The sequence below is a fragment of the Elephas maximus genome, chromosome 1, assembly GCF_024166365.1.
Source record: "Elephas maximus indicus isolate mEleMax1 chromosome 1, mEleMax1 primary haplotype, whole genome shotgun sequence".
In the NCBI taxonomy this organism is placed as follows: domain Eukaryota; kingdom Metazoa; phylum Chordata; class Mammalia; order Proboscidea; family Elephantidae; genus Elephas; species Elephas maximus.
Window position 1 is genome coordinate 243771618 of NC_064819.1, and position 13052 is coordinate 243784669.

The 13052-nt window shown below is 49.0% G+C and overlaps 1 protein-coding gene across 2 annotated transcripts; it reads left to right on the top strand.

Moving 5' to 3' along the window:
- The first annotated feature begins 186 nt into the window (after positions 1-186).
- On the top strand, positions 187-12363 carry TBP (TATA-box binding protein). Of its 2 annotated transcripts, none has more exons than XM_049852583.1 (8): positions 187-285; positions 3064-3268; positions 3463-3845; positions 6421-6508; positions 8119-8210; positions 9794-9961; positions 10962-11056; positions 11786-12363. In XM_049852583.1, exons 2-8 carry the CDS (start codon positions 3215-3217, stop codon positions 11863-11865), a joined length of 960 nt encoding a protein of 319 aa, XP_049708540.1. In that variant the 5' UTR covers positions 187-285; positions 3064-3214; the 3' UTR covers positions 11866-12363. The 2 variants fall into 2 exon arrangements, with proteins under 2 accessions (XP_049708540.1, XP_049708549.1); XM_049852592.1 differs by having other exon boundaries at positions 3069-3268.
- Positions 12364-13052: the final 689 nt, after the last annotated feature.

Consider the following 13052-nt stretch of genomic DNA (forward strand, 5'->3'; position numbering starts at 1 on the left):
CAATGACCAATCAGGAAAGTTCAGGTAAAGCGGCCCCGCCCCAGAATCCCCGAAGAGCTCTTGGTCCCAGGGCAACAAACGGAAGTGACGTAAGGCCCACAATTCCCATGGCCGCCGCTCCTGCCTGAGTAGCTCGTTGAAGCCGAGCGCAGAGCTGGCGGAAGTGACATCATCGGCGCGCGCGGAGTTCGGTAGTATCGGTCAGGGTAGCCGTGGCGGGCGCCTGGGCCGCCTGCGGCTGAGCTTGTTCCTGCGGGGCGATGGTGGTCACTGCAGGGACTCCAGGTAGTAGCCTTCCACGTCCCCGCTTTTCCTGTTCTCTGGGAGCTGTGGGTGCGGGATGCTGGGTCTCGCGCAGAGGCGGCGGCCACAGCGAACTGTCGGGCGATGGCGGACCGGGCGCGGAGGGACGCAGGCCCCGCGCGGATGCTGCCCCGGCTGCCGCCCCCCGAGCAGGCGTGACCGACGGCGGCTCCCAGTCGTGCGGGCCCGGGGCGCCTGGAGGGGCGCGGGGCGCCTGGAGGGCCCGGGGCGAAGAGCGAAGACCTGCCGTTTCCCGGTCTGCATCCGCCGCTCCTCGGGTGTAGGTTGCCGGGCCCTGAGCCGTTTGGCTACCGGTAGGGGTGGTTCCGTTAGGCAGTTGTGCTTGGGACATTCTAACGTTTGTCGGAGGCCCGAGACTTGCGATGTAAACGCACACTACTTTATTCACAAGGCCGACATCCCTGGGCTCAGGCCAGCGTGGTTTTCCAGTTTGAGACTTCGGGTAGGCTTCTCTCTGAAAAGAAGCCTCTTATACGTTATGCTTGATTGAGTTATGCAGACACGAGCAGGCTCCGCAGAACTATAATCGGTCTCTTCCCTCATCAGTGATTGCCTTCAAAAGCTATCGAATTTGATGCTTCCATTTCCACAAGATTAAGACGCTTCTCTAAATATAAGATAGTGCAGAGATAACGATGCCCTTATGATGACTGGGTGGGGAAGTGCCATCATGGGAGTGACATTTGCTCTGATGTTATGACATGAAGCCCCCAACCTATCTCCTTAGGTTTCTTCTTCAGACTTAGTTTGCCAAAAGGGGCCTGGAGCCACCAATATTATGGACAAATTTCTAGGTCGTCGTGTTTATGAATGCTTTAAATCCTACTCCCTTAACCTCTTGCCTCAACCACACCAACGAGCCCTTAAACTGAACTTCAGCCTTCAGTTTTGCTCCCAGGATTCACCCACACTTACCAGGGAGCCCTTCTAAACAGATCTGCCCAGGCTGCATTTTAGAATCCTGTAACCACTCTTATTGCCTGTATTGTAATGTCTAGAACTCTTGGCACTGTGGCCCTAACTATATTTGCTGTCACAGCTCCTGCAGCTGCTTTTCACTCAACCATACTCAGCTCTTGTTGCTGCATATTGCATGCTCTCTTGTCATGTCTTTGTGCCTGACCTTCCTTTTTCCTAAAATGCTGAGTTGTAAATTCTTATTCACCTTGCTAGACCCAAATCAGATGGTCCCTGCTTTGTGAAAACACTATCTCCAGAGTGACTGGCAGTTAGCCTGTCTTGTCTTGTCTTCCATAGTGTGCGTGCGTCCCCTTGTTGGCCTGCAATTACGCAGTGTGAATAGCGTGTGCATCCCCTCGTTCACCTGCGATTGTGCACTGAATGTACAGCATGTGCGCATCTCCTTGTTCACCTGGGATTGCACACTGAGTGTACAGTGCGTGCAAAGACAAAGATACTGATCTCTGCGCTCCGGGAGCTTAGCTGGTGTGTAGCTTCTGCTAGAGCACTTGATGCATTTTGCAGTGATCGTGTGTATGCCCTTTCAGTTGAACTCTTTGGTGCCTCTCCATCTTTATATCTGCAGTTCTTATGTTATTGCTATTATAGGATAACAATGTTGAGAAAATTCTATTTTTTTTTCTCTCTCTGATATATTTTTTAAAGGACGGTTTTTAAATTCTAACTTTATTAAGGTTTTGTTTGGTCTGTTTTTCAGTGATGAGTTGGTAGGATATGAGATCTTTTTTTCTTCTCAAAGAGATTGTTAGGTTCTTTCATTTGCTCCACAGACATCTGAGTGCCTGCTCTCAGGCAGGCTTAGGCTCAGAGTGCAGGTGGTTCTGGTTGTGTGACTCACGCCTTTGAGAGCTGTCAGTTCTGCGTCGGGTGTCTTATTAGATGGTGATGAGTATCTGAACTGAACTCTCGGAGGAACTACTAGCACTCATCCCTCAGTTCTGGAGGGTAACTGGATGCTGCTCTGGATGTGCTGATCCAGTCCAGCAGTCCTGTGTTAATTCACTTAGCTCCCATGGCAGCCCTGAGCAAGCTTCAGGTCCCTCTGAGCTGAACAGAACAGATCTTCCACCAGTCTTGGTTCTTTCCTCTAAGAGTGTGGCAAGTGTATAGCCAGTAAAGAGATGATAATTTTTTAGAAGCCAGATATAGGTACAGTTTACATCCTGCACTTACGTGTTCTTAAGGGGTAAGGTTATTATGTTTACAAGAAGACTATGTTTTATATATCTTTGTACAGCTTCTGTCACAGCCCTTATTCAAGTAGGAGCTCAATAATGATTACACTAAAATGTATTTATCCAACTCAGTATTTATGCCCAGGGCATTGGGGAAGATAAAACTGAGTGGAATACTTAAAAACCTGAATTTGGTCTGACAATGCTGTGTGTACCGTGCTTAGTAAATGATTGTGGACTGATACTACACTTTGCTCAGGAATTCATTTTCTCTGTTTTTTCCCTAAAAGTTTTTAACGGTTGTTATGACACCTTAATTTTGAACAACATCAGAGTATTAACCTAAAAATGTAACAAATCAATTCAATAAAGATTGATATAAAGCTTTTGGTAAGTTTGCAGTCACAGGAAACGTGGAAGGATTAGGCTCCAGGATTATAAGACAAAAAGAAATGTATTCCAAAATCACTTGGTTGGTTGATTGGTTGGTTTTTCTGTTATCTGCTTTTTTATAAGCATGATCCTGGCTTGTAGTACTATATAGCTCACCTGTGTTCTCACTCTAAACTTCACACTTTTTCAGAGTAGCATCACCTTGTTGGTGCGCGTGAAGATAATAACTCAGAGAGTGAAGGAAGTTCCTGAGAAGACTGTGCTGGTGATGCTCTCAGGAGAAGACTGAGTGCTGAGAGCAGGTCAGCACAGGTACTTCTGGTCCGCCAAGAAGTGACACCATGGATCAGAACAACAGCCTCCCGCCATATGCCCAGGGCCTGGCTTCCCCGCAGGTACCACAGCAAAGAGAGGGTGCATGGAAGGGGCAGGCTGTGAAGACCAGGGGCCCCTCCTTCACCCCCCTCACACACCAAGAGCCTGTTGGTACTGGAAGGGTCTCTGCACATTCTCACCTGCAGTTCCACCTGGGCGAGCCCCACAGACACCAAACACCAGCTAGCCTGACCCCCTTTCTCTGCTTCTGTAGGGTGCCATGACCCCTGGGATCCCAATCTTCAGCCCTATGATGCCGTATGGCACTGGCCTGACACCACAGCCCATTCAGAGCACCAACAGCCTGTCCATCTTGGAAGAGCAGCGGCAGCAGCAGCAACAGCAGCAGCAGCAGCAGCAACAGCAGCAGCAGCAGCAGCAGCAGCAGGCAGCGGCAGCAGCAGCCCAGCAGTCCGCGTCCCAGCAGGCGCCCCCAGGGGCCGCGGGGCAGACGCCACAGCTCTTCCACTCACAGACTCTCACAACTGCACCTCTGCCAGGCACCACCCCGTTGTACCCATCCCCCATGACGCCCATGACCCCCATTACTCCTGCCACGCCGGCTTCTGAGAGTTCTGGGATTGTGCCCCAGCTGCAGTGAGTACTTGGTGTCTCTCCGTCCTCAAAGCCCCTGTTCTGTGGTGCAGTCCTGTTTCTAGATGGGCTGATGTGTTCAGGCGCAGTGCCCATGTGTGATGGGCTGATGCGTTTGAAGCATGGCCCCTGTGTGTGATTGATCAATGTGTTTGAGGCGTGGTGCCCACATGTGATGGGCTGACGTGTTTGAGGTTGGCACCCATGTGTGATGGGCTGACATGTTGGAGGAGTGGTGCCTGCGTGTTATGTGCTCACGTTTGAGGCGTGGCCCTTGTGTGTAATGGGCTGAAATGTTTGAGGAATGGTGTCTGCACGTGATGGCTGACGTGTTTGAGGCATGGCCCTTGTGTGTGATGGGCTGACGTGTTTGAGGCCTGGCCTATGTGTGTGATGGGCTAACATGTTTGAGGCCTGGTGCCTGTGTGTGTGATGGCTAACACGTTTGAAGTGTGGCCCGTGTGTGATGGGCCGACACGTTTGAGGTGTGGTGCCCGCTTGTGATGGCTGATGTATCTGAGGCGTGGCTCTCGGGCGCCAACGTGTACTCCGCTCCCCTGAGGAAGGCGGGCAGGCATCTCCGAGCCACGTCCTCAGCGAGAGGCCCACGATCACATTCTCAGAGCACTGGGGGCTTGTGCTCATGTGACTGGGCAGTGAGGTCCGCAGCCAAATACCAACGAGGGTTTCATGTTGTTATAGACGTTTCCTGGAGCTGTTGTGTTGTCTTAGGTCTTTAGGGAGAGGAATCATCAGTTACAGCATCAGTGTTGTTGACAGTGCTCCTTGCTGTTTGTTCCTCTTTTGAAGGCTGTACACCCACCTAGGAAGGGAGGGTGTGTTTGTCCTAAGTGGGTTTTTCTGCCTGAGTGAAGTATGTCCTGTACGTGTCAGAGGAGGGCAGGAAAAATCTCTTCTTCCTGAAAAACGGGCAGATGAAGGAAGCAGCAGCCCAGCTCCTATGAAGAAAGTCTCTTGGTATCCAAAGAAAACACCTGAGGGCTTTGGGTTGGAAAAACACATGAATGCAGATGAAAAGCCACCTGACAGGGCTGTGTCCTGCTGCCCATGTTGCCCTGTGGGCAGCGTCCAGCAACAGACACTGAGTGGACAGATGTCCTGCCCATGGACACAGATGATACAGCCTGAGAAAGTCCTCCTGTTAGGAGAGTTCACACAGGTAGAAAATTTACCTGTTAAAGAAATTAGAATGAGACTCTGTTATGCAGTTACCATAGGGGTCCATTAGATGTTCTTCTAAACCTAAGATATGTTGTGAGGTCTTCGTGATAATGCTTCCTGCATTGTGAAACATTTGTTCTTTGAACCTTCTAGGAATTCTTGTATCGTTACTCATCATTTATTCCCAACTATGTTTTTAAAAAAGGCTAAAGCAGTAAGAAAACAAGCACAGTGGACTCTCCGGGAAGGGTGAGGTGATGGTCTGCGTCATCCTCAGCCTCTCACCATGTTGCCCAGAGCACTGTGCAGTCTCAGGAAGGTGTAAAAGATGTCTGGAGACATCTGTAGGCTTTTTTTTAGCTTCCATATAACACAGTAGGAATTTGGGATTTTTAATTTCCTGCCTATGATGGCAACGAGAGGAAGGTGGTGACGATTCTTCGATGCACCAGAAAGGGGGCATAGAGACAGACTGTAGTGATGAGGGTGAGATCAGTCCTGGTGACCTCAGGCTGCCATGTTCAGAGTCAGTGCGTGAACACAAGAGGTTTGTGATGTGTACGCCCCAGAATTGACTTGATATAGTTCATAAGTGGACAAATGCTGAAGGCAAGCGTGTACACAAAAATGAATGGAAGGAAATGGGTGACGTAGAAATGAAAAAATTAATTGATCGTCCTAATTTATTGTACAATCCGGCAGCAAAGACGATGCCATCCTCTCCAACAAAAGTGTAAGCCGTTAACGTTTTCATAGCTATCACATTCTGACAGCACAGAGCAGCCATGAGCCGGCACCTCTGGAGGCTGGTGCAGGATGCGTGGCGGCCGCCTGTGTCCAGCATATGCCTTCACCACTGGGAAAACAGCATAAACCATGGTCTGCTGTGCTTCAGCTCCTGTTCAAATTTCTAATGAAGTGTTTTTCACACAGTTTTTGTTGTTTTGTGAAGCATTTATAAAATATCTTAAAAACACAAAAAAAATGAAAGGGTTTGTTGGGTCCAGATTGTCAGTGGTGATGTCTCTTTCCTGATTGGCTGAGTGTTAATAAGTGGTGCTGTAGGAGGCGGCAGGTGGGTAGAGTTTCGGGCCAGTGCTGGTCCAGTTAGTGGCTTGGGTCCTGGCCACCCCAACAAGTCGGTGTCATGAGCCCACACAACCCATAAGCCTCAGCTTCTCCACCTGAGAGGCGGGAGCAGAAATAGTCACACTTTGTAGTCATTGCAAGCAGCGAGTGAGGTGGTTTCTGTGAAGTGCCTTGGCAGACATGACCCGTGGAACACTGGCCCGTGATAAAGCCCAGGAAAGGAGTCAGGCTCTGGATAATTGCCCAGCATGCATACTGGAAAGCTTAATGATTCAACTGACCATGTTTTCTTCTACATTTCTGGCAGAAATATTGTCTCCACAGTGAATCTTGGTTGTAAACTTGACCTAAAGACCATCGCACTTCGTGCCCGGAATGCTGAGTATAACCCCAAGGTGAGCGTTATTGTAACATATTTCAAACGGTATGACAGCAGAAGTCTATGTCTGAAGGGCCTAGGGCTAGGCCTAGGGCTCAGCACCAGCAGAGTGAGGATCTCGAGCGAGATGCCTTTCGCTTTCATCTATGATGTTTAGTGAGTAGGAGTCACTGGCCTGATGTTCACGGAGTGTCCACTATGTGAGAGGTCACGAGGTGCACCAAGGCTCTGTCCTCAAAAGCTCGCCTTTTGAGAGCAGATGTATGTAGTGAGATCACATGTGTGTTTGAAAACTGTAGGACAGAAGGTGTGGTATTGGGATTCCTCCAAAGTAACCCAGCAAGAGCCAGGGAAGAGGAGGGGGTGCACGAAAAGAGACAAGACTGGCCAGGAGTTGATGATTGTTGAAGTTGAACAGTAAGCCCAAGGCAGCTTACCGTGATACTTTTATAGCAAAGAGATGAGGGGAAAACTGCCCTGCAGGTTTCCAACTCCGGCAACAGCCTGGGTGCATGCTGCAGGCTCTGGTTAGCAGGACAGGTGTGTTTCACAATACAGGACAGTGAGCATTGCTGCCTCAGAACAAGAAGACATTCCTGGGGGCTTTGACAAACGGGGCTGCTGGGAGTGAAGGACATGAGCAAGATGGGGCCGCTCCCTGAGGAGGGGGCACTGGCAGAGGCCAACGCAGACATGCAGGGTTACCAGCATGCTGTACCATCCTGCCGACACAGGAGACCGTGAAGGGCTTCCTCTAACAAAGGGCAAGGAAGACTCACGGACAGTCGTATCATGCTGTAATCTTTCATGACGTGGTAGCAGATATCTGACCCGTAAAACCAGTAGAGGAAGTTCAGGAAATTCCAAGTAAATTAGGCTTCACCTGATGTCTGTGTAAACTAAGGTATCGTGCTGTTTTTATGTGGTGGTAAAATCAGAGAAAAGACAGACCAATTTTTAAAGTAAAATTGTTAGTTTGTTAAATAGTCATCTTGATTAGGAATATCACATGAATTTTTTCTTATTCTATTAAATATCAGATATGAAAACTTAGAAGTTATTTTTAAAGTAATTCGTTACTTTTTATGTAGTCACTGAGGTCATTAATTCAACCCACAGTTAAAATATCTTCTCCTTGAGATACAATTTTAGCAAGAAAAAGTTTCTTAAAGAGCCAACATGTTTAAAACATAAAAAGTAGAAACTAAAAATAAAAACATTGAGTTTCTCTTAGTTTGCATTTATGTAAGTGCTTAATATGCAAATGTTGATTCTAAAATTCAGAACAGAGGCGCTCACTTGATTATATACGCAGACACTTCTAATCTGAATTAATTCTCTCTAGACGTAGAAAAGGTTTATTTGCTCAAAAGTTGTAAAACAGTGTTACCAGTTATTTTCCTCATTAGAGAACAGCAGAATATAATGTGGAAGCAGACTGCAGAGCAGATTTTGCGCTGCCTGTGCCTCCCTGCTGCAGCGTGTGAGGCACACAGATCTCGCGATCATGGCCACCTGGTGGTACAGGGGTCCTCCGTGTACTGGTCCTGTTCACCAGTTGTCAAGTTCTTTCACTGTCCACTTGTCCAGACAAACTTTGTTAATTACATTCTCTGACCATCGTAGCGGTTTGCTGCTGTGATCATGAGAATAAGGGAGCCCCGGACCACTGCACTGATCTTCAGTTCTGGAAAGATGGTGTGCACCGGCGCCAAGAGGTAGGTGTGGCGGGCACGCTGTGGTGGGGACTGTGGAGAAGGTGCTGTCTTGTGGCTGCAGGATATTGGGCTGATACATTAAAGTGTTACTGCTGCTTTCTTGTTAGAACGGTGGCTCTAATCACTTTAGACAGCAGTGGTCGAGTTTTCTTAAGCTGGGCGTGGCGTTTGGGCACGGTGCAGTGTTTATCCACACAGTTGGGTTGTAGTCTATGCGTGTTTGATATAATGCACCTATCAAAAATATGAATAAAGATCCCTTTATGGAAAAAACTTTACATGAGTTCATCCCCAGTTGGAAAGAAACTGATTGTAGGATATCAGAGCCATGGGGGGCATCAAGGTCCTTGTCCCTGTGATGCCTGCTGACATGGGCCCCTGGCCCCCATCAAAATTGGCTCTTGGTGATGAGTGTTGCGGTCACACAGGGTCGAGTCTTGTGCCTCTCTGAAAACATGCCTGTCCCCGGCAAGTGCCTGACAGGGCCATACATTTGGTAGGTAGACGGCAGAAGTGGGGATCAGTAACAGCGTCATAAAGCCTGAGACCAATTGAACTAAGTTAAACGTGTTAATAAAAGATGGTTAGGATGTGCGTGGAGGTGCTGGTATGTCACGGGAACCGTGGGTGCTTCTGTGCACTTGCATCTAAAGCTGTCTTTTAATGGAGGAGGCTGCGGTGTGGGCACTGGCCCCGTCTCTGACCATTTTCAGAAGGTGGGGAGGAGGCCAGGCCTGGTTTCCACTTTGGCCCCAGCACACAGTGACCTGTGTGCTCATGTCCCCAGAGGGGGACAGAACCAGCTGGTACGTCGACTGGTGTCCATGCTTCCGTGTGGTGTCTAGCCCTCTGTCACAGAGTATTGTGGGCTAAATTCTGTGTGTCTGGTAGGATGGTTATTTTATCAACACAAGAAACCACAATGGACTTACTTTCCCCAAAGAGCACTGTCCACTGCATGCGCCCGTTGTAACTGATGTCAGGGCCATGCTCACAGCTGCGTTGCTGCTGCTATTCCATTTCTTCCACGTAAGCTCCACGTTGTCTTGTCATTTTACCAATAGATGAGGGCACAGAATGCACGAACATCCTCGAATAAGAGTTCGTCTGTGTCTTCTTTAAGAACGAGTCTCACCATCACTTCTTACCAAAACAGAGCCGCTAGTCTTTATCTCAGTAGACGTGTGGGCTAAAATGTAATAGTGATGGTGACGCCACATCTCATCTCAGTAGACGTGTGGGCTAAAATGTAATAGTGATGGTGACATCTCATCTCAGTAGAGACCTGTGGGCCAAACATAATGGTGATGGTGACGCCAAAAACCCAGGCCCTCAGGAACTTGGGGGATGGAAAAGGGGGTCATTGTGAGGCCTGCTGTTTGTGTCAGGGACAGGGGAGTACTTTTAATAAGATCGTTTGGGTAATATCTGTCAACCTTTTCTCCTATTGAGAAATTGGAAGAGGAATGACTAGTTTACACTCTTTCCTTAACAGCTTTCTTAATTGGGAATTTTTATAAGTTATTCATCCAAATAATTACTGCATCTGGTTTTGAATGTAAATGCCTCATGTCTTTCCTCAGTGAAGAGCAGTCCAGGCTAGCAGCAAGAAAGTACGCCAGGGTTGTACAGAAGCTGGGCTTCCCAGCCAAGTTCTTGGACTTCAAGATCCAGAACATGGTGGGCAGCTGCGATGTGAAGTTCCCCATCCGCCTAGAGGGTCTCGTGCTCACCCACCAGCAGTTCAGCAGGTGAGTGTCCTGTGGCAGGCACTCAGGACGAACCGTGCGCTCAGTCAGGCAGACAACGTAGCTGGTTTACTCAGTTCCTTACCGAGGTTCTCGGCCAGTTATCCTTACCTGCCTCCTCCTTCCCCCCTCAGATCATGACATTCAGAACTCCCCGTCACTGGAATGAATCTGATGCCCCTGCTATATTTTTCTTCATCTTATTGCTTAGATTTTAAATGAATGAATCAAATCCACACCCTCTTGTTGCTACTTTCCTGGTTGTCCGAATCTTTTTCGTAGTCCACATCACATCAGACCTACTAGCAGAGTGTGAACATAAGTGATAGGACTATTCTCTCTGCCTATCTTCCTGCTACTTCTTGGTAAAGACTTGAAAGGCAAAGACCCTGCCAGCCTCCCCACCCCTCTTGCCAGACACCTATCCTTGGGCCAGCTATGCTGGTTCTCCAGGTCCTCAGATGTGCCCAGCAGCACCAGGTCTGTTCCACTGTGCTCAGCATACCTAGAAGGCCCCACTCTGGCCCCAGGTGTCTACCCAGCACCCGGTCCTCAGAGAAGCCATTCTGAACCCCCACTAGGGTTAGAATTTGGTGGGGGCCTCATGCTCAATCCAACGTCTGCATTTCCCTCTGGCTAATGACCAGCATTAACAGACAGAGCACTTCTTGTTTGAGGAGGAGAGCAGGAATGAGGAGCAGACAGACTTACTTAGATCTTAGGAATTCATGGCATGGGGTTCTTGTTGCCATGTCAGACTTGGATTCAGCAGAAATTTGGGAAGGCACAGGAGGGGTGGCGACAAGCAGGTCTTGCTGAGAAGAGCAGTCCAGGCTAGCAGCAAGAAAGTACGCCAGGGTTGTTAGCTACGTGGTCAGCCACTTGGCTAGTCAGCTACGTGGTCAGTGGGCCTGCCAGGGCCGCCAGTACTCACCTGGACTTCACTTTACCCCAAAGCATGGGCCCCTTTAAATCCTAAACTGCTCTTGCCATTTCCTTACAGCTACGAGCCAGAGTTGTTCCCAGGTTTAATTTACAGAATGATCAAGCCCAGGATTGTTCTCCTTATTTTTGTCTCCGGAAAAGTTGTGTTAACAGGTAAGTCATGACAAGACATCGTGTCTGAACGGCCTTTGGGACTAACAGTTTCCTCGGTGCTTCGTGTTTATTGAAAAGGAACTTCGTGCATGGTATGGGGTACGTTGGCTTGTGACTTACACAAAGCATGTGTCCCTCTTTCCTGTTGCTCCCATCTTCATACTCTGAAGAGAAACGAAGCCACAAAGGGTGGTGGGAGGAGGATGGTCAGCCTCCAGCCCACGGTCCTCACAGGGGAGGGGACGAGCCTTATACTCACTTGAGTGGGTGGTTACCACCGGGATGGTCCTTGCAGCCAGGTTCAGTCCTGGGAGCCAGGGGCGTCCTCACAGGTGGGGTCAGTCCTGGGAGCTGGGGTCATCCTTGCAGCTGGGGTCAGTCCTGGGAGCCGGGGCCCACCAGAGCATCATCACAAGGCCACAGGGGAGGGTTCTTGAGCTGGGTGGAGGTCATCTGGCCGTCACCCTGCTGGCTCCTTCAGAGTGTGGGATCATGGGAGACAAGGTGCCACATGCCTGCTCTTTAATTTAAAAATCACTTTAGGAAAATTTAATTTTAAAAACAAGCATAGGGTTGTTACCAGGGATGCCACCGTTCATTTTAAATGCCTGCGTCTGCCCATCTGACGATGTGGGGAGAATTGTGCCTGCGGTTTGTTGTCAACTTTTACCTTCTTAGCACATTAAGAGAGGCAACTTCACGTTGGTCTCCACTCTGCCTTCTCCTCAGGTGCTAAAGTCAGAGCAGAGATTTATGAGGCATTTGAGAACATCTACCCTATTCTGAAAGGGTTCCGGAAGACCACGTAATGGTTCTGGCCATGCCAGCACCCGCTCACTCACCCCAAAGCAAGGCCATCTGGTCCCCCAGTGTATTCCTGTGGTGGCCCAGGCTTCTGGCCGGTGGACTGCAGTTGCGGGTGATCCCAGGGCCACCTGGGCATTGGGCAGCACCTCCTTGAGCCACTGCCACCGGGCGGCCATCTGCTGAGGTTTAGTTAAACCCTCACTGCTGTTGACAAGCCGGCTTAAAGGGACAAGCGTCCAGTATTAGCCACCTCTACAATGGATTGGACTTTTACTTCGTTTAATTTTTCCCCATAAACCACAGTTTTTATATTTCTACCAGAAAAGTAAAGATGTTTTTTAAAAGTGTTGTTTCTCTAGTTTGTAATGCCCAAGGTTGTTTTGTGCCAGACACATTCCGGCTCTCAGTGTTGTAGGACAGACAGCTGCACCCGACAGCAACTGGTGTGCACACTTTCTTCTTCAGAGTGCTCTATACAATAAACGCTGTTCATAAATGTGTCAGATTGTGTGGTAAATGATAGTTGCTGACTTGTGTACCATACTAAGAAGAAAGTTGTGTTCTAGACATCAGGCCTGAAACCACTTGGGTTTTGTTTGTGTGTTTTAATCTGCATTTTGTGGTGGTTGCAATGGGGAAGGAGAAACTGCCCAGAAACTACTGATCTGGCATGTCCACCAGCGACCTTGGGCTTTGTCACCAGTCACAGGCGACGCACTGATGACACCAGTAACATCTCCATGTGGGAATTCCACACTGCCGTTTCCTATGCCGTGCCTTGTGTAAGTAGGTTTCATGTGCATGTCACGCCATCTGTACAAATTACACACATACTATACAGGGGCACACACGCACACGCGTACGCACATATATACAATCAGGCCAGCACCTTCTGATGTTCACTGCACTATGCCAGCACAACACTCACTGTCACCCCCCAGGAAGGTGTGAGGCTTTGAGTGGAGAAGAACTTCAGGGTTTGCGGGGACGCATTATGGAGGAATGCAGATCGAGGATGTAAGCCAGAGAGCGTCAGAGCTGCCTGCCCCTCACGTTCCAAACACCACCAACAGCGACACCTCAGATGTGCCTGGTGCTGAGAAAAATGGCTGTAAAACCTTAATGGCCAGAAGATCCCTTAGCATGGTTCAAAGCATGGACTTCGGAATAATGAGCTTAAAACAGAGTA